The 24481-nt window shown below is 40.2% G+C and overlaps 3 protein-coding genes across 3 annotated transcripts; all 3 read left to right on the top strand.

The window, feature by feature from the left end:
• The first annotated feature begins 5 nt into the window (after positions 1 to 5).
• On the top strand, positions 6 to 4682 carry ntan1 (N-terminal asparagine amidase). Its single transcript, XM_020083718.2, has 10 exons — positions 6 to 253; positions 694 to 796; positions 1133 to 1198; positions 1294 to 1402; positions 1516 to 1589; positions 1686 to 1739; positions 1839 to 1892; positions 1973 to 2070; positions 3085 to 3198; positions 3359 to 4682. The coding sequence occupies exons 1-10, from the start codon at positions 173 to 175 to the stop codon at positions 3527 to 3529; spliced, it is 924 nt and encodes a 307-aa protein (XP_019939277.1). The 5' UTR covers positions 6 to 172; the 3' UTR covers positions 3530 to 4682.
• Positions 4683 to 5609: 927 nt separating this feature from the next.
• On the top strand, positions 5610 to 9761 carry LOC109627284 (mpv17-like protein). The gene is made up of 4 exons (XM_020083768.2): positions 5610 to 6385; positions 7434 to 7504; positions 7703 to 7732; positions 8142 to 9761. The coding sequence occupies exons 1-4, from the start codon at positions 6082 to 6084 to the stop codon at positions 8379 to 8381; spliced, it is 645 nt and encodes a 214-aa protein (XP_019939327.1). The 5' UTR covers positions 5610 to 6081; the 3' UTR covers positions 8382 to 9761.
• Positions 9762 to 11365: 1604 nt separating this feature from the next.
• On the top strand, positions 11366 to 24435 carry bmerb1 (bMERB domain containing 1). The gene is made up of 6 exons (XM_020084075.2): positions 11366 to 11788; positions 15857 to 15977; positions 19471 to 19544; positions 21169 to 21283; positions 22068 to 22150; positions 22239 to 24435. The coding sequence occupies exons 1-6, from the start codon at positions 11701 to 11703 to the stop codon at positions 22355 to 22357; spliced, it is 600 nt and encodes a 199-aa protein (XP_019939634.1). The 5' UTR covers positions 11366 to 11700; the 3' UTR covers positions 22358 to 24435.
• Positions 24436 to 24481: the final 46 nt, after the last annotated feature.

The following is a 24481-nucleotide window of genomic DNA, read 5'->3' as shown; positions in this document are numbered from 1 at the left end:
TCACCGAGCCTGTCTTCCGGGGAAACCGTAGAAGAAGAAGAAATGACCAGGAAGTCGAAGTGGTCGCTCTTTCCTGTGGAATTTGGTTGATTCGATGTTTTTAATGTCTGAGAGAGGAAGTTACGTTGTTACGCTGACCTGCGGATTTCTGCAGAGGAACTCGTTTTAGGAAATGCCTTTGTTTATTCAGAATAGAGGGTTAGACCGTATAAACTCCACAGCGGAACTGTTCGACACATATCCTCATTTACAGGTTTGTTTCCACAAAGTGTGGTTTCGTTTACCTCAGTGAGTCACTGACCAGTACTTTGTGTCAACCTGCGAAAACAGGCTTCACAGTAATGAACCGGATTGGGCGGTGACATGTGATGATCGATCTATTAAAGACACAATACAAACATAGCAGCACATTTAAAATCACTCGTGAAATGTTTAATTATGTTATGACATACACGATGATCCTTTATTATTCTTGTGTAGAGACAACCAGTGAGGCTACCTCTGTGACTGCTGCTAAATGAAATGGTGTACTCAAATAATAACCAACCAAACAGATCACAAAGATTTGCAGTCTGTTTTAATATCTATTAAGTAACACCACTGTTTACAGTAGTCATTTACAATGGATTAGTGGGCTAGTGTCAAATCTACAATGACCACTGCTCAACTTAACTTTGAATTCTCAATTCACAGGATAGTGCAAGAACATTTCGCTCCAGGCCGCTTGTTGAAGTGGACCCAAAGTGCCTCCTGTATATCCAACAACGAGAGTTTGCTGCAACGACCCCAGCAGACAGTGAGTGAAGCTACATCAATCTGAATCGTATGAGTCTTTTTCACAGACAAATCAAACACACATGATTTGAACTGGTTGCTATGAAAAACTTCATGAGAAAAGGCCTCAGTCACTTGCATTTGTTTTCCACAATCCATCATGGAAGAGACAGAGTCATGACACCTCAGTTAGTTAGTTAATTCAGTTAGTTTAGCCACAAGTTTAGCCCTTATGAATAAGGAGCCTGGTTGGACAAGTTAGACTGTTTGTTTCATGTCTGACGCCCCAAACCATTCTTCAGGTTCACTGATCTGCATCCTGATTACAATACATGCTTTTTTTCCCTGCTTTTCTCAGATAGTGTTTCAGTAATTGGATCTGATGACGCCACCACCTGCCATTTGGTTGTTCTGCGACACACTGGTAATGTTGCTTTAGTTAGAATAATTCTGTGTGCAATATTCTGCAGGTCAATGCAGTTTTAATAACTTAATAACTTGAATGTTATTATTTCTCAGGAAGTGGTGCTGTCAGCCTCGCTCACTGTGATGGTTCCAGCACTTGGTCTGAAGTCCCACACCTTGTGAAATCTGTCACGTCGCTGAGTAAAGTCAGTAAGGAGGGCAGGTATGAAACCCACAGACACATGTGGTATGTGTATATCACTTAGTCTGAGCATCCATTCAAATGTTTTAACATTTCTTTTTTTCTCTTCTCTTCTTCTTCTTTCCATTTCATAGACTTGAGCTCCACCTTGTTGGGGGATTTAACGATGAGTCAAAGACATCCCATAAACTCAGCCTTAACATACTGGGTATAGTCCTTTTGAAGATATCTCATGTCTCTTTGTAAGAAATATGGTGGCAGCATTTAAATGGCAAAACTTAAACATCTCTTTTCCACTTTACAGCAGCGTTTCATAAACAGAAAGAGGATGTTCATCTGGAAACATGTTGCATCACAGGTAACATTGATACTTTTTGATTTGGCTTCTTTCATATAGAAAATAATTTAGAAATATTTTAGCAATTCATCCAGTGAACTCTTCTGTTCTCTGTTGTAGAAATGAACGATGTTGTTGTTGATGGGATTCATAGACCGGTAGTGTATGGAATAGGTAAGTGATGAAAGGAACAAGAGGCCTGCAATTCTTTAATGGCACATAACCTCCAATACATTGTGTCTATTTCTTCATAGGTGTAAATGTTAAAACAGGGGATCTTTTCCCTTCATCATTCACTCATAAAGGACCTGCAGAGGAGCTGAGATCAGCACGGACCTTCACTGGAGGACAGGTCATACAAAATTTAAATTTCTATGAATAATATTGATATCTGTAGGTAAACAAATTCCCCTTGTGTGCGACAAAAACATAATTTTAAAGGTAAAGTGTGTAGAATATTGTGATATCTAGTGTTGGAATTGCATGTTGCAGCTGAACACCCCTCACCTCACCCTCTCCTTCCAAACATGAAAAAGAAACTGTGGTAGCCTTTGATTGTCAATTCAAAAGGTGTTTAGTTTGTCCAGTCTGGACTACATGGCGGCCTCCGTAGAGAGGGTCCCCTCGATGTTAATATTAAAGTATTTAAATATAAAGGACCTTTTCTGGGGTAAAGAAAACTACAATTCATACAATTTAGATGAAATGAACTAGTGAAAACATCATGAGGATTATTCTACATTTAATTTCTGCCAATAGATCCCTTTCACCTAAATCTTACACACTGGACCTTTAAGGTGGGTAGTAGCTAATTATCATTTTCATGAATTAATTAATATCAATATATTCCACTTAAAGGACTGTTTGGAAAGAGAGGGTGAGGTGAGGGGTGTTCAGCTGCAACATGCAACTTCAACACTAGATATCACAAAATTCTACACACTGTACCTTTAATTGAATAATCAATCAGTCTATTACATGACAGAAGGAAATGGAAATTTCTCAGAGCCCAAAGAAAAGTCAGCAAAATTTCTTTTTGCTTAACAATGAGTATAAAACCTTAAGACATGTAAATTACAAACTTATAAAACAAAAAAAGCAGTAAATTCTCACATTAAAGAAGCTGGATAAATATTTTTTATATCTATGTTGACGAATTACTTAAAAGATTCATAATTTACAAAGTCTGAAGTCCCGTAATTGTTTTGGAGACCATGGAGATTCTCTAAAAAATAATAAAGTGTTAACTGAGCAGTTGTTTAAATATTTTGACATATTTTTTAAATCCCCTGTGGCACACAGTCTCAAATATAAAAAGCTCAAAGTCAATTCAAAGATCATAAATAAAAGCTTCTTTTCCCTGCAGATGGCTGACATATATGACTCAAGTCGGGGACTCGTAAAAATCGGCCCCTGCGAGTGGTCTTCAAATCTGGATATTGCCTTCTGGTTGTCACAAAATGATGACACAATTTTAAAGGTAAAGATATAAGGAAGTAATTAGCCTCTTTTCACCTTTTTCATTATTTCATCCTTTTCCAGTGCCTTTCCTCAGGGGATTTGTTCTTACACAAATAATTTCCAAGATGAGTTTCTTGGTATAAAACAGTGAATGACTGGTGTTTCTCTCTCCTGTCCAGTACCTGTCCACTTCTCCGATGGCTGAACCACCACACTTTGTCCAGCACATGAAGTCCACCATCCAGTTCCTTTTACAGCACCCCGACTCGGACAGCCTGTTTCCTGGCGGTCATCCGCAGCTGTACCACAGGACTGAGGCGGGGGATTGGGAGAGGGCTGTCCAGTCATAGATGCCCACTCCCATTTTTCCCCTGAACCTCAAACATGAAACTGATTTATTTTTTTTGCCTCTCGGTGCATTGGAAACACTGTGACTCTTTCACCCTCTATCAGTTTTTTTATTCATCGTGTCTTAATAAGATGGTGACCAGGCAGGACCCTATGTCTGCTAATTGGCTGTCCTGACTCATCTGGCTGGTCCGGTAAAGGGAGAAGAGGAAGAATAAATGATTCTGTTGATGCCTGTTGAACAGTAAACTTCCACTCTTGTGAGGTAGTTTAGAGCCTGAACCTTACACCTCCTGCTGGGTTGCAGGGTGTTAAGGTCAATGTCCTTCTATGCCTGCTTATCCAGTTGATTTTGTATTTTAGCCTAAAAACTACAACTGCTGAACTGTGTTCCAAAGTATAAGTTCAGTTTATACTAGTACGGGACAGCCTTGAAATGTGATGGCCTTCATATTACTGTTGTCAGTTACTATGGGCAAGAAATCAAACCTTAAGGGTAAACATGAAGCCGACGTGGGAGTTGTGAATAGGATCAGAGGATTATATCAGCTGCACAATGAGGATTGTTTTGCATTCAAAGGTTGCTTTTCAGCTGTTGACATTTCCCACACGTACCTGAATGCACCAACAAAGATTGTATTCATGTAACTGCCAAACAGAAAAGACATTGCCAATGATTATTGAGAATACTGCGAGTTTCAAGCACTGCTATTTACAAAATCTAAAATATGAAATATACATTTAGGTGCAAATTCAATTAAGAGCTTATACTTTGGAAATAAAGACTTGATTTGTAGTTAATAGGCTAAAACATGTACATAAAAACATCTGTGTGGCCCTTTAAATCTAGCACTTGACCTGCTGCTTCAGAGTCATTAAAGGTGATGAATTTAATGAAGCATGAACAATGAAAATATGAATTCATTTTGGCACCTTGTTAAAACTGAAGAAATTAACAGTAGCTAAACTTCACTGCTGAAGCTAAACAAAGTTCATTTTCTCTACTAACGCACCTTCCTGATGAGAGTGAAATGTATGTGCTGTATACTTGGCTTTGAATGTGTACGCTTTAGAAAATTGCATGTGTTAAGGTCTATGTTAATCTAAAAGAGATGATACAGATTCTTTTGAAACATAAAACAATGGATATCAACATGTTGTGTATAAGGCCTTTTTATAATTTGTTCTACAGAAAGTTGCACGGTGCTTAAACCACTCAGTGCAGCATGTAACTTTCCATACCTGTTACTATATGAATGTGACATTTCTGGTATAACATGCTGTGGGAGTGGTTGGACTATACATTTTTACAGTTTACCATTTAGCACAAAACTACCAAACCAGACAGAGTCACAAGTATGAATATAGTCTCATCCAGCAGGACCTTTTCAGATTTAAAAAAACTTTTAAATTCAATATAGTTGTTCCGGCTGAGCACGCTTGCAAACGCACTATTCATAATAGCTTTCGCTGTCTGTATCATACATGGATTATAATAACAAAAACTTTATTTCTGTAACACTCATCTAACAAGTTAATGGTCCAGTGTGTAAGATTTAGGTGAAAGGGAACTATTGGCAGAAATTTAATGTAGAATAATCCTCATGATGTTTTCACTAGTTCGTTTCATCTAAATTGTATGAATTGTAGTTTTCTTTAACCCAGAAAAGGCCCTCTCTGGACAAACTAAACACCTTTTGATTTTTTATGACAACTGAAGCTACCACAGTTTATTTTTCATGTTTGGAAGGAGAGGGTGAGGTGAGGGGTGTTCAGCTGCAACATGCAATTTCAACATTAGATATCACAAAATTCTACACACTGTACCTTTAATAAAGATCTTTACAAAACCCAATTGAATAAAACAAGGCAAAACAAAACGGGACAACAAAAATGAGAAAGATAACAAAAAAGAAAATATTCAAAACGTTTTAAAAAAAAAACTTTAAATAGGTATAATAGATTTCCTATTAAATCATGTTTTAAAAAAAGAGCTGACAAGTCCACACTCCTCAGGCAAGGATTTCCACTGAATAAGGCTGTTCGAGCCTCCTCGGTTATATCACAGTGGGTTTCATTGATGAACCTGACTGTCGGGATGATGTGTGACCGGATGGTTTCCTCAGATCAACCTGACAGACTCAGCTCCAGCAGCTGATCTGTGATCTGATGTTGTACCAGCGTCGCTCCGCCCCTCAACTCTACGCTCACTTCTATTCATAAACAGCGGGCGTCGTTTTTTTTTGTTTTTTTTACGCAGAACCAGGCGACGCCGGCTTGTGACAGGCAGCCCGCAGACAGCGTCGGTGGATGACAGCTCCGCACATGCAAGTATCCTCATCTGTGTCCCGTCCATCAGAGAGCCCGTGGCTGGTAGGATTCATAGTGTTCATCGTGGGGAGCTGTACAGTGTCACTGACCATCCCAGAGATGACGTTATGATGGCGCCGTGCGTAACAGGAACATCCAGCTAGCTCCCTCAGATTCCGTCCGCTAAAGTGACACATCTCGCCTCCTGACTCTTTCACGCCTTTATTCTAACCCTGGTTTTAAAATGCTGAAGGCGCTTGTGAGACACGTCCGTCGGTTTCCGTGGGTCTCTAACGTCACGGTGTACGGGTGTCTGTTCGCCGGGGGGGACTTGGTGCACCAGTGTCTCGCGCGCAGGGACAACATGGACTGGAGCCACACGCGCAACGTCGCCGTGGTCGCGTTCAGTTTCCATGGCAACTTTAGTTTCTTCTGGATGCGCTTTCTGGAGCGGAGGTTTCCCGGGAACTCTGCCAGGATGGTGGTGAGGAAGCTGCTGCTGGACCAGACCATCGCAGGGCCCCTGGCCACCAGTGTCTTCTACACAGGTCTCTCTCTCTCTCTCTCTCTCTCACACACACACACACACACTGTATTCCCTAGCCCCTTACCCTAACCTTAACCATCACAACTAAATGCCTAACCCTAAACTAAACCTTAACCTTTGAATTTGTGAGGACAAGTCAAAATGTCCTCACAATGATAGTATTCAACCAAAATTGTCCCTCATAACTATAGAAAGACATGTGCACACACACAGGAAGTCAATAGTTAACTCCCAGACAGATCACATATCTGTCAATTTGTAACAGAACCCACGTCATCTCTGTGCTCCTGCGCTTGTGGGGTAAAGATCAGCTGTTATTCATTGTCCTATGAAGCAAACCATGACAAGCAGAGGTCACATGAAAAACACTGATTCCACTGAACAGAGAAGTGTCCTGCAGCAGACACGGACACACGTGACAGTCTGATAACACCTTTTCAGTATAATCAGTGGCTTGAACCTGCAGCACTGTTTAATGCTTCCTTTAATATTTTAGATATTTAGATATTAGTACAGTAGAAATGTTGCTGTAAAGTAGGCCATCATTCAAATCAAACAAATACTAACTGGTTTAAAGTTGAACGTGAAAATAAAGTAACTCGGTTCTAATGGTTCTCACAACAAGAAATGGAAGGGAGCATACCTCTGCCAAGGCTCAACATTCTCCTTAAATTCAATAATGCTTCACCAATTTTCAAGCACTAACAGAAATCAGCCCCCTAAGTGTGCCTGATGTTTTTCATCAAGATCCGTGTATTATTACCGTTGTTATCTCATAATGTTAAAGAGAGTGAAAAAAAATCACTTGATCCACAGCCTGATCCAGATCCAAACCAAAATTGAACTGGATCTTCCCTGACACATACCACATCCTTCCACCAAGTTACGTAGAAATCTAATCCAGTCGTTTTTGCGTAATTCTCCTAATAACAGACAAACAAATGTCATTCTAAGGGAGGGAGAGCTCCTCCATTCTTATTTTCCTAACTCCAACAAGACATAGCAGGCTGCCAGAGAATAAACTCTCCCGTGTCGTCTGTGTCATCCAGGTATCAGCTTCTTGGAAGGCAAAGAGGACATCTTTGAAGACTGGAGAAAAAAATTCCTGAATACTTATAGAGTGAGTAGCAGCACAGACGGCCTGTCACTGCTTGTTTTTCCTGTCATTCCTGTCAGTATCACCTTCAAGTGCTTTTTGCTCAAATATTCCATCCACGGTGATGATGTGCTGTGACAGTGAACTCGTGGCTTTTCAAATCAAACAGTGAGAAGATGACATTTGTGACTGGCGTGCTTTCTGTTTTGTGTGTCTTTTCAGACGGGGCTAATGTTCTGGCCGTTCATGCAGGTAAATATTAATGTCTCCAGTTAAATTTTTGCATTTGGAAACTATTATACCAAGTTAAGAAATCTAAGTTCAAATTTCCACCTACTACTGATTCAGGGCATATAACCACATTTCACGATCACATAAATAAGTGGATCTCCGACTTTAGATTCTCTTCACTTCCATTAATGTCAGTTTTTTTTAACAATATGATGAATATTGATCTGTAGACCAGCCTTTAAACCTTTAAAATAATAGATGTATCTTGTGCAATTACAAGACCTGCACATTTTTGAAAAAAATGGAGCCTTACATCAGTATTTGTGAAGGAATTTTCTAATTTAAGCACATAATATCCACTTAATTAAGTATTTATTATTTGTACCAGTAAAAGGGTATTAATATAGTGCGATCTCTACCTGTCCCTCAGTTTCTGAACTTTGCCTTGGTGCCTCTTTTCGTACGGACCACTTTCACCGGCTGCTGCGCCTTCGTCTGGGCCATCTTCCTGTGTTTCTCACATCAGAGCGGCGATGGCACAGCCGGTGCTGCTCTGAAATGGATGTTCTCCAATCAACAGGATGAATCAGAATCCACAAAGGAGAAAGTGGACACTGAAGTCAAGGCTTTGGCTCTCAAAGATGGAACAGCAGCGTCTAAATCTACTTAGAACTGAAACACGCTGAACAGTAAAACACTGGTATGAACAGGATACTATGCTGTAAGGGGATGTATGGATGTATTTGCAGTATATTTTTCAAATCTCACTCAAGATATATCATTTAATTGGGAAAAGACATCCTATTTTTCCATAACCATGCTATATTTCTCAGTTTTAGTTGTTGTTTTATTTATTGAAAACACTCATGTGGACTTCTAATGTGTGGGACAGAAGCTGTATCGATGGAAGTTTCAGATTCCTCCGATTTTCACCTAAATGAAAAACTGGAACGAGTGAAGGAAATCATTTTTACCACTATGTGGAGTGGCAGCTAACACATTAGCTTAGGTCTTAAGGTTCATAAAACTTAAAAAAATGTAATTCAGATATCGCTCTTTCTTTAAGAGCAAACGTGCTTTAACTGTTATTTGCATCTGTAACAGAGTGCCTGTCTGCACTGATTCCAGCTCACACTGGGGGCACACTGAAGGACCATAATGCACTGAGCAAACGTATATCATAAAATACATGTTCGATGTCCACATTTTAACCTTTTACACTTTACATCTAAACAAGTGCTAATGAGATACTACTGAATATCACTTTGTTTGTCTGATAACGATTTTACAACCATTAACAGCATGAATGTGGACTTGCTGCCTGCTTGATGTCGTACTTGCCCTGTTTCCAGATACAGCTGCTTTTATAACCTTTTTTTTTTTAAGTTGTACCTCTTTGTGAAAATGTTACATTACAGGTTTTACTTATCAGCTGTGACTCTTGAAATGTAACATCAGCTGCCTCCAGCACATAGTTTTCTACAGAGGTCATTTTATAAATAGAGAGCAGCTCAGTATGACTGTTATTCCTATACATAGAGTTTAAAGGGTTAGGGGAAACTTTTCTCTTTCTTCTCAGGTAGATAACAAAACATTCACACTTCCCATGTTTTACTGAAAGTCCTGATGTATCTATTTTAGTTTTTCTCAGCTAAATTTATACCGTGGTAATAATACTACAGTGTTTGAATTGGGGCACAGAAAAAAACACTAAAACACTGTTGTCACCACTACTGTTTGATCCCTTTTGCCACTGCACCCTTAATTATAATAACTTAATGTACTGTACTATTTCTTTTGTGTTAATGAATTCCTGATTATTTTTAAACTGATGAGCAACACTGGAACTGAAAGGTTAAATTAATGAATATTTCATTTGTTCATATCAGCAACTGAAAACTAGAATAGTAGAATTCTGTCAGAATCTTTTTGACAGGTCACATAGAAAGACATAATATAATTTTATTACATTTTGCACTATAGTTACACTAACTGTAAATGCTAAATTGAGACACTATTTATAGTTGAATAAAATGAAACCCCCCCTTTGTTTCAGTGTGATGTGATTATTGAACGAGCATACAGCTATAGCTACCAGAAACCAGCTGTTACTCTTGTGCTTTGGCTCGTGTGTATAACTCACTCGTCTTTTACATGCAACGGCAGCTCTGTCTACATTTCTTGTGGGAATATATTGAGCACAGTGTGTTCTTTGAAAGGTCTGCCTGCAAACAGTAGCTTTATTCTGCAGCTTGTGTTTTGATTCTCTGTGGCGTCTGTTTTGACTGACATCTACTTCTAAGACTCCAAAAAGAAAAGAAGAAGCATATAGGGTACCTATAAATAAAGATATGTCTAATTTTGTATCGGGCTCCTCCAACAGATTCCATTTGTCTAATTTTACCTTCTGCAACCAGATCCCCTTATGTGGAAACATCTGCCATTTAACCTTTGTCAGTTGTAACAGCATGTAAATAATAACCAGATGTACACTTCAGAGACAACAGGAATTATGTGCTATCACCCCTGCAAACACTCTCACCCATTATCTACCTTTTAATCCCGCAGACATCTGTCTGTCTGTAAGTCAACATTGTATCTCGCTCATCTTTCTGATTTCACACTTAACATATGAATTTTTGAGGTTCCATGGAAGTGCAGTGCAGTTCAATGTGATTTCGACTTTATGTTTATGTATATTAATAAAAATTGAATAAACATGTGTCTTCAGATAAACATGTCTTTCTCTGATGCACTACAGCAGTGGTACAGCAACTGCACCCAACGTTATCCGTCCCGCCAGATCAGATCATTTGTTTTTTTATTTCACCATATCAGAACCAGACATTCATGCATGTTGCTGGTGCTGGTCTCTATCATGGCGACGATGGCCGCCTACGTTAAGTCTGGTTCTGCTAAAGGTTTCTTCCAGTTAATGAGGGAGGTTTCTTTCTCCACTGTTGCCAAAATGCTGCTCATTGTGGGAAATGTTGGGTTTTTGTATAATTTTTTAAAGGATAGTTCACCCAAAAATGAAAATTCGCTCTATCGACTCCCCACTATGTCGATGGAGGAGTGGATGAAGTGTTTGAATCCACAAAACAGTTTCAGGGGCAAACAGTGTTGCAGCCAAATCCAATACAATTGAAGTAAATGGTGACCACTTCTTCAAATGTAAAAAACAACAGAATTAAACATTCAAATCCTCCATACTGCTCCTCTGGTGTCATCCAAGTGTCTGTAAGTCCCAACATTCAAAATTGACCATCAAGGTCATTTACACCATGTTTTCCTCTGTTAGCCTCCTCTGGAGCCACATTAGCCGCATTAAAGTGCCGTGAGATGATGTGAAAAAAATTTGTGAAAAACACTTAGTACAGATAGGATGAAAAGAAAGTTTTCTAACTTTATATAGACTGTTTATAAAAAGCTCTCCACACAGCGTCCAGTAACTGCAAACAATAAAAAAGACAGCATGATTTAGAAGTGTTATAGGACGACTCACTAATGACATGAATAATTCTGAGGTCCATTCCAAAGAGGCAGGTTTACAACAGGCACTGTCCTCAAACACACGAAGTATCTCCTGGCCGAGCATGTGGGCGTTTCCACAAACTGAAACCTGATCCTCTGACAGGCTGTGAAAACTTCAGTGCCTATTGTTTCAGTTTGAACGCCATCTCCTCCCAGCCCTCCTCAGTGGGTGTCTCCCTGCATCCTCACATCCCTGCTCGCACTGCGCATGCTCCCTGCATCCTCTCCTCTGCCCTGCTCTCCATCCCCACACACGGTCCAGGGACTTGAAGGAGCTCGGATAAAGATGCGCATCGTCTCGGTTCGCCGGAGCCTTGTCACCTGGTGAAGTTGAGATCGCAAACAGAGGAAGCTCCACATCCAGCAGCAGAAGCAGCAGCATCAGGACCTCCACCACATCTCTCTCTCTCCTCTCTCTCTCTCTCTCTCTCTCTCTCTCTCTCTCTCTCGCCGACATGGAGCTGAAGCGATCTATTTCGGACAACGAGCGCGCGCTCAGGAGCTACGGCGCCGTGTCGGAGACGGCGTGGACCACGGACAAAGGTGAGCGCCGAGCATCACGCAGAGAAAAGTGGATTTTGTCAGGAAACCAGTCGGGAAACGTGTTTATGTTGATAGTGCATGTTCGAGCCGGAGAGCATCCGCAGCAATGCAATGGTTAAAACGCGTGACTCACAAAGGGTTTGGGCTGTTTTCAGCAGCGGAGCTAAAAGGCCCATCTACCCCCTTCACACCGTGGACACATGTTTGTGAATGAAGCCGAGCCAGGGAATAGCCTGCACCTCAAACACAGCACAAGCAGCACGTTTCCAAACTTGTGGTGACTGACGCAGGAGGATGATATATCCCAGATATCATACCCAGCTCTGATCTATAACTGGTCTATAGCTCTCACATTGAGACTGATGTTTGAATGTGTGTGTGTTGAAATGAGTTTAATAAATAGTCTGTTTATTTTCTCCTATTATCACCATTGCAGGTTGTTTTCTTGCATCATTCAGTATTTGGTGTTCAAACATCATTAAACAGAATCCCAATGTCCAATGTGATGTCATTAAATTGATTGTTATTAAGTTTTTAGTTTCCCTCCATGACTAATCCCTGACTAATATAAACACATATTCATATAACTGAGATATAATACAGAGAAAAACAACCGATCGTCACCGTAGAGAAGCTGGAGTCCGAGAATACTCTGCATTTAACATTCACTTTATTGTCATTCAGACCAAACACAAGACACGTGCACGTTAGAATGAAGTTATATTGCATCCAGCTCATGAATCTAATTTAGAATGTTGTAATGTATGGCAATGTTGTAATGTATGGTAATGTACTGTGAACAGACAGCGCATTGTTCTTAGTTAAAGGGAAGAGCTCTGTACTTGATAAATAATATTAAATGGCTAATTGACCAATCAATTAATCATCTAATGATCTCAGCACTGATCGAAAAAACCACAGGCTGAAAAATGGCCACAGAGTTGAACCAACGCCAAATAAACATGATTAGTATCAGCGATGATTGTTTTTGGAGTTTCCAGGGGATCAAGGAGGATGAATGACTCATGTCAACAGACGCAGCACTATAGTGACAACAGACGTGGTTTCAGTGTTAATGCGTCGTGGTTGGTTCTGCTGAGGACGGCTCCTCACAAGGGAACAGGGTGTGAAGAAACTTCCAGATTAAGTCAGAGAAGAGAGAGGAAAAAAATGCAGCGGATATTTTTAGACACAGATTCAGCCACTGCTCTCTCTCTCTCTCTCTCTCTCTCCCTGTGAGTCCCACAGACACACACATGCAGCGAGAAAACAACAGAGCTTAAGCTCGGTGAACGTCCCTCCTACCAAGTTTATCCCCTTTAAAACAAAGACAAACACGGCCTGTGTTTACCTTGCACTTTCTATGTTGTGCTCACCATCTAGTTTTTTTCTATTGGAGGAAAAGGAGGAGGAGGAGGAGTAGGGGAGAGAGAGGAGGGTGGAGGGTGTCAGAGGCTGTACAGCATCATCAGCAGCAGCTCTGTGTGTCTGCAGGATGTGTCAGGCCCTCTGTATTGGGTGTCACACAGAAGCTGACATCTCCCCTGTTGTGGAGCCTCCAGTGGTCGTTGCACCATCAAGGTCCCCCCTATGCTCTCCAGGCTATTGACTCCTCATCGAATCATAATCCTGACGTCCACTGATGGGTGGACGTGCACAGCATTGAACTAAAGTTGCATGGGCAACTCTTTGTTTGTCCTGTTTGACTGAGCTGCCCCTCTGAAGAATATACAAGTTGTATCTGCATAAATATGAGTCATAGAAGAAATACAATGATGCAAAGTGATGCCCTATGCCCCTTTCCTCTTCACACTATCACGGTTATGGTGTGTTGGGATTCTGAATTTGCAAAATGTAGTTTTCAACTTCTGCTTTACATGTCGTACACAATGTCTACTCATAATGATCTTAATTTAACTATTGAGAGTTTCTTTACAAGGTTTGAATATTGTGGTTTGCAAACTGAAAGATGACGTTTGAAGCTCAAGACGCAAAATCCTATTTAACCAGTTTACAAGAACCTCATCCTATCTCCACTAATGTGTAAGATTAGGCTGGCATGGGGGGGTGTTGCCTTATTTCAGGTTAGAGCAATGGCCCCTTAAAATGTCCCTGCACTGATGAGCCTGTTTGTTTTTGACAGTGTGTGGTGTGTGATGTGAGTTCACCTGGTGAACACTGCTTTTAATCAGTTGTTCTGTCCTTGTAACGTGTTTAATGCTGAGAATGTGAATGTGAATGTGTTCTGCCCAGAAGGGGTCGGAGCTGTTTAGACATTATTGAGCTGGCACGTTGCCGCTTTTAATGGCCCGTCCGGGACATAATGCTGCTCTGTCTCATTGATAATGAGCACATGGCTGAGAGCGAGCTGCGTGGGTGTTTGCAATAGTACAACAGGAGAAAGGAAAGAGGGGGAAATCAAGAGTGTGTTTCATATCACACTGCAGTTTCATCAGAAAAACTTAGATTTGTTTGAGTCCGAGTCTGTTCTGAGCAGACACTTTACCGTGATGATTCGACATCAGCGAACTGGGCCCTCAGACTTCTGTCTGCTGTGGTGAGTCAGCTCTATCCTCAGCAAGCATCCCTGAAAAAGTACCACAAACACTCACACTGCAGTTTGTGTTGCTGCAGGAGGATGAAGCGCTGATCCACTCCTCCGTTACACTGTGGGGAAATACTGTGCATCACATTTGACAGCTCAGAATCAAATAAGCAAATAGTTTGTTTACTCAGGCCAGATCAGGCTGTAGCCTGGGAAAATGTTCTTATTTATAGAAGGGATTAGTTCACAGCAAGTATGGACAGGTGATCAGAGTGATATTTTAATAAGAACCATGTGGATATGTGAGCAAACACATGGACAAATAACATTGCCTTTAACAAATGTGAACCTGCATTTGAAGAAAAGCAAACATCCAGATTCCAGCTGCTCAAATGTGAATATTTGTGTTATTTCCTTTCCTTGAATGAGATATTTATAGTAATTAAACACAGCCCTAATGTTTTTACACATGGACTCTGACACCAGCTTCGGGTGATTGTGTTGACATCCAGTCTCGTTGTGGAGCATTTACTTCTGGCTCTGGGAAATTCTCATGTTCTGCATAAATGTGGAAGAAAACTTTTGATGACTCATGGCTGAAGAGAACCTAGTCTAACATGTGACTGAGGGTTTGGTAGTATTGCAACATTTTACAGTATTGCAAAATCATTTAATTATTTCTTTTATTTTAATCTCTCATGACTCCTCAATAATGGTTGATAGAGGAAGCAGCAGAGGCCAAAATATCCTGAACTTAAACCTCTCGTCACATCTGAAAAACCCTGATCCTATACGGTCCATAATGTAACTCGTCTCTCAGTAGACCTCACCCCCTTCTGTTAAAGAGCGTCAAGACAAAACTGTGATGATATCACTACAATATTATCACAGGCATTATTCTCAAACTGTCAAGAGTCACAGAAGGCAACCTAAATATATACTTATATAAAGAGAGATACATATGTTTCCCAGTTTTTAACAAGTAAGTGGATTCTAATGTGTTTCTAAGTGTTCTTTTAATGATTTGATATATGATACATATTTGGGAGTAGTCAGCTGAATGACTACTGCAAACTAAAAATGAGTATCACACTATATGATTTTATGTTGTAACATGCAGGTTAGGTCAGTGCAGGTGCCGCAGCATTAGTGGTGGGCAGTGCATTGATCGGGGTAACACGAGAGACGAGGTGAGGACGCTACAGGAAAGTTTACAGAGATAAAAACGACAGAATTTAAGAATTTAAGGATGAAACAGTCACAGGAAATTACAGGAGAAGGAACCTATGATTAAAAACCTATACGTACGTGTCGACCCGCTGGAGTCTGTGAGTGTGGTGAGTATTTTCCCTCATTTAAACTCTCAAGCACTGTTCAAGGTGAGGAGAGTTGCATAACAGACGAGATCAAACAGCGGTGCCCTTGTGGAGAGTAAACAGTCTGCTGTTTGTTTCTTCTGCTTCCCATCTGAACTTTTTTATTCCTCTTTCATTTTGACTGTGTGTCGTCCCACTTCCTCTCAGGTCACTCAGACGTGTCCATGGCAGAGAGCACCATGTCTCCAGATGAGATCGAGGTGGAGATGACTCGTATCCAGCGCCTGCGGGAGGTCCTGGTGCGCCGGGAGTCAGAGCTGCGCTTCATGTGAGTCCCTGAAGTGTCCGTTTTTTTGTGTTTCCATGACACCACATGTCCCAGAATGTGACGGAGATTATAATCAATACGCTGTCACTACAGTCCCTGCTGCTGCCGTCCTTGAGTGGATGATGAAGCGATGAAGGCCTTGTTGCCGCCACACAGTCGACACCGACGTCACCCACTGCAGCGGCACTAGGAAGTTGATTCTATGTGACATAAGTGGGCAGCTTTAAGACGGTTTCGATCCTGAGCGAGGCAGTCCATTTGTCCATTGATTATTCAGAGCCTGACAGCAGCTGTGAGTCACCACCATGAACTCATTGGCTCGTCATCAACAACAATAGCTTCAAGGATCAGGGATGGTATTCTGTATTATCTCTGTCTGAGTCCTCGCTGTCGTCATCTCAGGATGTTGTGTCTGCTCTCTCTGGTAACACGGACGTTAACAAACTGATGAACAAATACTGATTTTAAAACTATACAGATCTGGTGTTTTAATGTATTGTTCGATACACACAAGGCTGCAACTCAATTATTTTCATAATTAGAGTACAGTAAAGATCATCACAATTCGCTAAAGTAATTAAATCAGATGCCTTTTTTTACTATTACTATCATTTATTGTTATTACTTTTTTGATATAATGTGAGATGAGGAAAAGCAGCTAATGCTGATATTTGAGCAGCTGTAACCATTAATTATTCAACGTTGTTGTTTTAAAGACGACATAAATGATTAATCGATCCGTCCATAGACTGATTAATGAAATAATCGACAGACTCACAGAACATGTAGGAATGGATGATATGAGACAGTATTAACTCATCAGCCCACACAGGTGTACATTTTAATATGTAAAAAAATACATTGGCTGATATTAAACATTACAAGTAGTTTTGCAAATTAGCAAAATTAAGAACAAACTAAAGCCTCTTTTCAGCTTTTTGATTTGTAGGGATAGTTATAACTATTTAACTTTAAATTTTAGAAATACTGATTTCTTGTTATACAATTATTTATACTGTGAAGAATCTTATTTTATATTGATTATATATAGTTATAATAATACAATGTTCAACTTTATTTATATTGCACCTTTCATATAGGAAATGCAGCTCAAATTAACAACTATACATTTACATACAAGACAAAAGACAAACAATGAACATAAAAACAGACAATTAGTGGAAAATAAAATATTGATTTAAATATAAAAAATATATGACACGCTTATATGAGTCTTCATTGAACCATGCAGGTCTATTGCTGAGCGGTCTTGTTTTGAAGCCATATCTGTTTTATTTGTTTTAATGTGGAGCAAAGATTTAGTTTTTGTTACACTTTGCTTTTGACAGTCTAGTCTTGGTGAGCCAGGAAAAATCATATTATTATGCAAAAATCTCTGTTATTACATTGTAAAACCGTTATAAAAAACAAGTTGAATGAGGGAATAACGAGCCGTGGTCTGCGGCAGTTTGTTTTTCACTTGTTTTTCAACCTATAAATATAGAATCATATCACCACTGTTACATATAAAAAACCAAAGTGTATTTTGTGGGTCATTAACATCTGCAGTGTGATGGTTTTCATGTGGGATGAAGCTGATACACATCTCAGAGCCTTCACTTGGTTGATAACATTAGTTCACACGCCCACTTGAGCAGCTTCATTAGGCCGCCACGATGCTTACTGCACACTGCTCTGTTGTCAGGCTCTGTGTGACTCAAGGCAGAAGATCTTCACACACACACACACACACACACACACACACACACACACGCACACACACACACACACACACACACACACACACACACACAAAGTAGCAGATGGAGTGTCAGAGTGCAGAAGCTGCTGGAATCCACAGATTGCATTGAGAGAGTAAAACACAAGGCAGAATAAGAAGCTAAAGGGAGAAAGCAGGAGGGAGGTGAAAAAAAGGAGCAGGGATAAATACAGAGGGAGGAGGAGGAGGAGGTGGAAGGAGGCTGTGGATGAGTCATCGACATGATCTATCACAGGGAGAATTAAATCTGTGGTAGCTGTCACTGCTTTGCAGGGAGAGGGAGGGGGTTTAGGGAAGTGGAGGGGAAAATGTGGATGCCCCCGAGGATGAGGCGTCATGGCTGCAGGAGGCTCAGAGAGCAGCGCGGATTGATTTCTTCCGCATGTTTTCCATCTGCACACACTCGTGATATATATGACACACGGGGGTGTCGAGGCTGTGATGTCTCACTGACAAGCACAACAGCGAATTAGATTAGGAGCAACACAGTGATTAGTGCTGAAATGATGTGTCAATTATTCGGGCAAGGCAAGTTTTATAAATTAATATTTAGACAAGAGGCAATTCAAAGTGCTTTACAAAGACATGGGGAAACATGAAGACATAATACATTAAAACAAGACATTCAAATTACATTTAAAAGACAATAAAATAAAGCAATTCAAAGTTCTCTACATGGACAAACATTACAACTGCATTTAATACATTAAGTGTTTTCTACACTGATTTAAAAGAACTACCATAGTGAATAAAAAAATGCTGATTAATCAATTCAGTGATTTATTAAGCCAGACATTCCAAACATTAGTTGTACCTAAATGTGAATAATGATTTTATGTTATTATAGAATATCTTTGGTTTTGGACTATTGTTAAGATTAAATAAGATCTGAAATATTTACCATGAACAATCTTGCAGTGAGTAATGGTCTTTTAAGCTATATGCTATAAAATGTTTGAGAAAAACATTCAATAACCTATTCAATCAAGCTCAAAGACACTTTGTAGCTCGATGCTAAAATCCCTGTGAGCTTTGCTTTGTGGTTCTTTGAGCTTTGTGTTGATGTTAGCATGCGCTCAATGATAATGTTAACACTGTGCTGTTCTGCAGGTGTAATCTTGTTTGAGCATGTTAGCATAATATTGGCAGTTGTTTGGTAATAAACCAGATTACTGGACAAAATCAACTGATGAACTGATATTTCATCCCACTCTGTCCAGTAGTTGTCCTCATTTGATGCAAAACCATGAATGTGACACTCAGAGATCCCTCATGTCAGGGTGAACATCAAGTAGCATCAATGAATTCTGTTCAAAATATCACGGCAGTCTAGACCAAAGTGATGTAATCTGTAAAGTCCACCATCGATAAAACGTTTCATGATGATAAAGTTACAGTACTGCAATTTACATTTTTATTTGTATTAATATAAACATTAAGCTGTAGGGTAATACTCCAATTTGTAGATAATAAAAATAAATAAAAAAGGTGTCTGTGTCAAGCAAGTAATTTGTTTTAAATATCATTTTTGATTGCAATCCTTCCAGCTGATTTCTTGACTACATCTGCTTTTCTGTCAGGGTTGGTTATAAGACATAACTCTGTCTAACACGATTTCATTCAGACAACAACATCCAGAGTGGAAGCAGCTTCTGCTCTTCATTAATCCGATGGAAGCAAGTGATTTTCTGCTTTCTGTCTCTTTTTTCAAAGGATGGATGACATTCAGCTCTGCAAAGACATCATGAGTTTAAAGCAGGAGCTGAGGCAGATTGTCGCAGTACCAGGTACTAGTTCAAACACACACACACACACATGCATGCATGCACCCACGCACACACACACACACACACATTCTGCTTCAGAAACAACCTACATCGACATGACAACCAACATACTCTTTATGCACAGCTGTCAACCCTCGCTGTCATTTTTAGCACAAAGTGCTTGTGTTTGAGGCCAACCTCCACCACAGTCTGTCAGAGAAGCCTGATATTGATAATTCATCAGTCAAATTTTATTTGTAAAGCCCATATTCACAAATGACAATTTGTCTCATAGGGCAGTAGATAGAGATGGACGATGTGTTTCTGATTCCTTCCACTATGCAGAACTGAAGTATCCTGGATACAGTCGACAGTTGTTTTTTAAGGGAGTGACCTTTGTTCTCTACTGTTGAGGGTCCTTCTTTGTCCGCCCACTATCCATTCGGGATTATTGGTCTCACTAACTCCACGCTGTCGCACAAAAAGTGCCCCTCGTTGACATTCCTGTGAGCCAATGGGGCCTCATGGATGCAGTTGCTGGGTATTCTGGCATCCCATAACTTACAGCAGTACAATGAGGGCCACAAACACACTGCATGCTGCCTCCACTGCGCCTCTGACATTGTGCATCGCAGCCATGCTCCACTCAGATTGGCCCGCCCCTCAGGGGGATATACACTGGAGCTGCTCCGCTCCACTTTAATTTCCAGATGGGAGAAAGAGCTGATGTTTGCAGTTGTTTTTCAAACCCCCCTTTTCCAAGTAGCCTGGATGGCAACAGTGAGAGAAACCCTGCCTGTGTGTGTGTGTGTCTATATATGCACGTTGTTTGGTCTGTTCATGTGTCTTTGACTGTGTATTGGAGTGTGAAGGTTAGGGAAGTCAAAGTGGATGTTGCGTTTGTGAGTCTCTTACTGTGAATGCAAATGTCTTCTCCAGTTGAGACAGGACAAAGAGCTCTTTAGCATTTGCATTATTAAATCAGTGCCTTGTTTTTTACATACATTATACATGAGCACAGAATTAAGGGTCTGTTTGTGGTGTGACTCTGGGTTTAAGACCCAGGTGACTTCGCTATACAGAAGTGGCACATCTAGGGTTTTTCTGAAACTGGGATCATAAAGAGGCCACAATTTACACAGGAGGGGCCAAAAATATGTTCAATATCCATGTACAATACCTGATTCAGTAGAACGTGCACATTTAAGTCATTCCTTGTTTACTGTTAACTCTATAGCTTTGAAAAAAGCAGATCAGTGAGCATATTTTGAAAATTGTTCCCTGTTCAATATCATTGTGTACCTCAAAAAAAGATTAGAAAATAACAATTCTTAAAAAATTGTCATTTTTATTGTTAGTAACTAGTTTATTTAACAACAAAAACTGACAGGACAGGGGCACTTCACGGGGCCACTCAGATTTGAGCTGGTGCCAGCGCCCCCCCTGGGCCTTCTCCTGGATCCGTCCCTGCTGTAGTCAGTATTTTTTTAAGGTCTGTTGCAAATAACTACATGTATAGAACATGAATTTATAGTCTACACTGGGAAGATGGGTTTAGTTCTGCTTGCTTGTCCTCCCCCCTCCATACATCAATTTATTTGTTTGACTTTGCCTTTCATCCTTTTCCTTTCTTCCTTTCCCCCAGAGAAAGAAAAAACAAAGAAGCACCGGCAGCGGGAAGAAGAGCTGATCCTGAAGATCCATAAACTGGTGCAGAAGAGGGATTTCCTTGTGGATGATGCTGAGGTGGAGCGATTAAGGTGGAGTGCTCCAACATGTAGGCTCAGTCAGTCGGTGTGTGTGGTGATGTCGCCGGGAGCTGTCCGTTTTTTAAGTCAGTGTCAGATTAAAGAGCATCCATTGTTTCTTCATTAGAATCACAGGGTGGGTGAGAGACAACAGGACGGAGACTCACTAGAGTGAATTTATGCAACAAATGACTGACGACCGGGGATGGGCTCACTTCATCAATACGACACTGCCTGCTGTCTGTGTGTGTGGGGGGGGGGGGGGTTGACTGATGACCATGGTTGCTCATTCTCATTTTTCTGCTTCCTCCTCCTCTGCTGCCACAGATAACCCACAGAGAACATCCAGACAAGTTATGTAAAATTCACAGACTGGTTTTAATCAGTGAATGAACAAGTGTCTGTGGAGCTGAAACAATTCATTTAGAAAGTGCACTATAACTGCAATGTGTTATTTTTAACAGCTTCATCAAAATGTTTCTTTACGACACACTGAGCCACAATAAGAAAAACAAGTTGTCATACATCGACCCCAATTTGTACTCCTCATATATCAGTATTACACTCAAGAGCTTCCATTTTTCTACAAGATGAATCCCTAATAATGGATGAAAAACACAAAGGGGTACACTCGGTTAAAAAAATATAGTTTTTACTATGCGATAAAGATTTTAAAGTAATTTACCTTGCAACTAATGCATTGTTGTCTATAACAACATTAACTCATTTCTGATGGTGGGACAAGGCCACACCCAGTTGACATGTGATTTATTGCTTTAATTGTTTGGGTCCTCAGGGAGCGAGAGGAGGACAAGGATATGGCAGAGTTCCTCAGACTGAAGCTGATTCCTCTGGAGAAGAAGCTCAAAGACGCACAAAGTGAGCGAGATGTTTAAAATACAAGTTGTATATGCACTTCTATTTCTATTTTCTTGATCATTTCCCTTTTCTTTTTCTTAATGGAAAGATCCTCCAAAGCCTAAGAGACAAATCCTTGAGCTGCCGCCCAACAAACCATCCATCACCAAGTCAGGAGTGGCCATCATTAAGGACTGCTGCGGAGCCACCCAGTGTGCCGTCATGTAACCGACAAGAGACCTCTTAATAACTCCGTTCACACGTCAGAATAACACATGTGCTTCACTTGACATGCCATACATCACTTCCTGTGACTCAGAGAAGCCCAGTGTCTCCCCTGGACCCTGTTCAGGAGTCAGGTTTGTAGTTTTAATAGTTTCTGCCACAAAGGGGCACCAGATGTTTGGAAACTTATCCCTGATCAGTACTCGAACAGCTCGTGAAAGTGCAGACTGCTTCAGCTGTGTATGTGGAGTAAAGTAGAAAGAGAAATGTGGGTATTGTAAATAAAAAATGATGACCTTCCTTTATAGGGTGGTGATAGGGTCCATGGTGATGTATCTGATACACAGTACATGTAGGTGGAGAACTACAAGCGATGAGAGAAGTGTAAATCCTGGGTTTCTCTGTGTGACTGGAAAAAAAAATCCTGTTTTCATCTCGTTTGATAATGGATATTTCTTCTTCCATCTCAGCCACTTAACACTAACCTGACTAACCTGACTTTCAGGAGACATACAACTTCACGTTTTCATCATTGTTACCAAGTGGGAGGAGCAAACCGTTCATACAAACAATGTGGCTGCAGATTAAGTGAACGTGCAAATGTAGACCAAGGTGTAAATGCAGGAGAGTGGTGGATGCTGTTTGGACTATAGCTGACAAATATTTTTGTTTCAATGCTTTGGCTCAAACAGCAGAATAATTCTCTGAACACTCAATTCAGATCAAACCATCACACCACTGCAAACACAATTGTGTTGTCCAAGCAACATGATGAGAAAATGAACTAAACATAAAATAAACTTTGGCTAAACTGCAGGTGTATCATTAACATCTTTAAAACTAAATCCTCTGCAGCTCTTTTGTGTTCCTCCAAAAACCCAGCAGAGATCACATGATCAAACCAAAGGTATATAGTGGTGTTAAAGTGGAACTGTGGTATTTTTCAATATGGGCCCTATTTGTGATCAATTTAAATAATACATTTAACAAAAATAAATGTTAAAAAAAACCTTGGAATCGGTCCAGTCAATCGGCTTCGTTGCCATGAACATGGTTGCTACAATGGAATCTAATGGGGCAACAGTGACAGTCCAAGAAATGTCCATGTAGTCGAAAGGAGTGACACTTCTCGTTGAGTGAGTCATGTGTAATGTTGCCAGACTCTTAGAATAAAATCTGTGCATATAATTGGTGAAAAATCCACTTTTATTGGACATTTTGTGCACCATCACATTTGCCCCATACGATTTCATTGAGCCACTGCTGCTGTGTCACAGCTGACAGTGGAGACAATCTACTGGACCAATTCCAAAAGGTTTTTGTAAATGCCACTTACCACATTTAGAAACATAGGGCCCAGGATTAAAGATAACAGAATTACCCTTTAAAGAACACGCATATGGAAGTAAGCCTGGAGTTGAAGATCATTTTGTAGCACTACACTGAAATGTGCGTTCAATATTTTGCGTCACTCAATTCTAACAGCAATGTAACCTCATTTGAGCCACTTTTCTAACAGCGTTTTCCACAAGTAACACTTAAAGTTGTCTTGTTAACCCCTGTATATGCCAATACACTACAATATATGATGGGAGGCTTTATTAATTTATGTATATTATTTTAAGTGGTCCATTCATACTTATTGTTAATTTCAATGGTCCAATCACTCATTCCTCTGACAGAACACATCATCAACCGTGCAAACATCATCTCATCAGCTACTGAGAAATTATTGACATGTGTGAGATCATTCATTATGGAAATCACAGATATTGCTGACAAACAAACCACTTGCATCTGAATTCAGTCTTGCGTTTTTATGATAAACATCAGGAAATGAATGCAACTCTCTTGTAAATGCCTTCGATAACATGGTGTATGTTTGAGTGTATTTAGGACTTTAGTGACTCATGTCAAGCAAAGTGTTGCTCTTCGTCACTTTACCTTCCCTCTGATAACTTAGTGTTCCGTAGTTGTAGTACATTTATGAAGGTCCTGATGTTGAGTATTGAACAAATATGCAGAAAATAAGCTGATACTACTTGTACATATATGTTTAAATAAAGAGCATCTTTCAGGAACATGGCCGGTTTCCTTTTTTCAAAAACAACCACACAAATTTTTGAG

Source organism: Paralichthys olivaceus, chromosome 8, assembly GCF_024713975.1.
Source record: "Paralichthys olivaceus isolate ysfri-2021 chromosome 8, ASM2471397v2, whole genome shotgun sequence".
NCBI classification, from domain to species: Eukaryota; Metazoa; Chordata; class Actinopteri; order Pleuronectiformes; family Paralichthyidae; genus Paralichthys; species Paralichthys olivaceus.
Note: the sequence above shows the minus strand (reverse complement) of the source record. Positions and strands in the feature narration are given on the sequence as shown.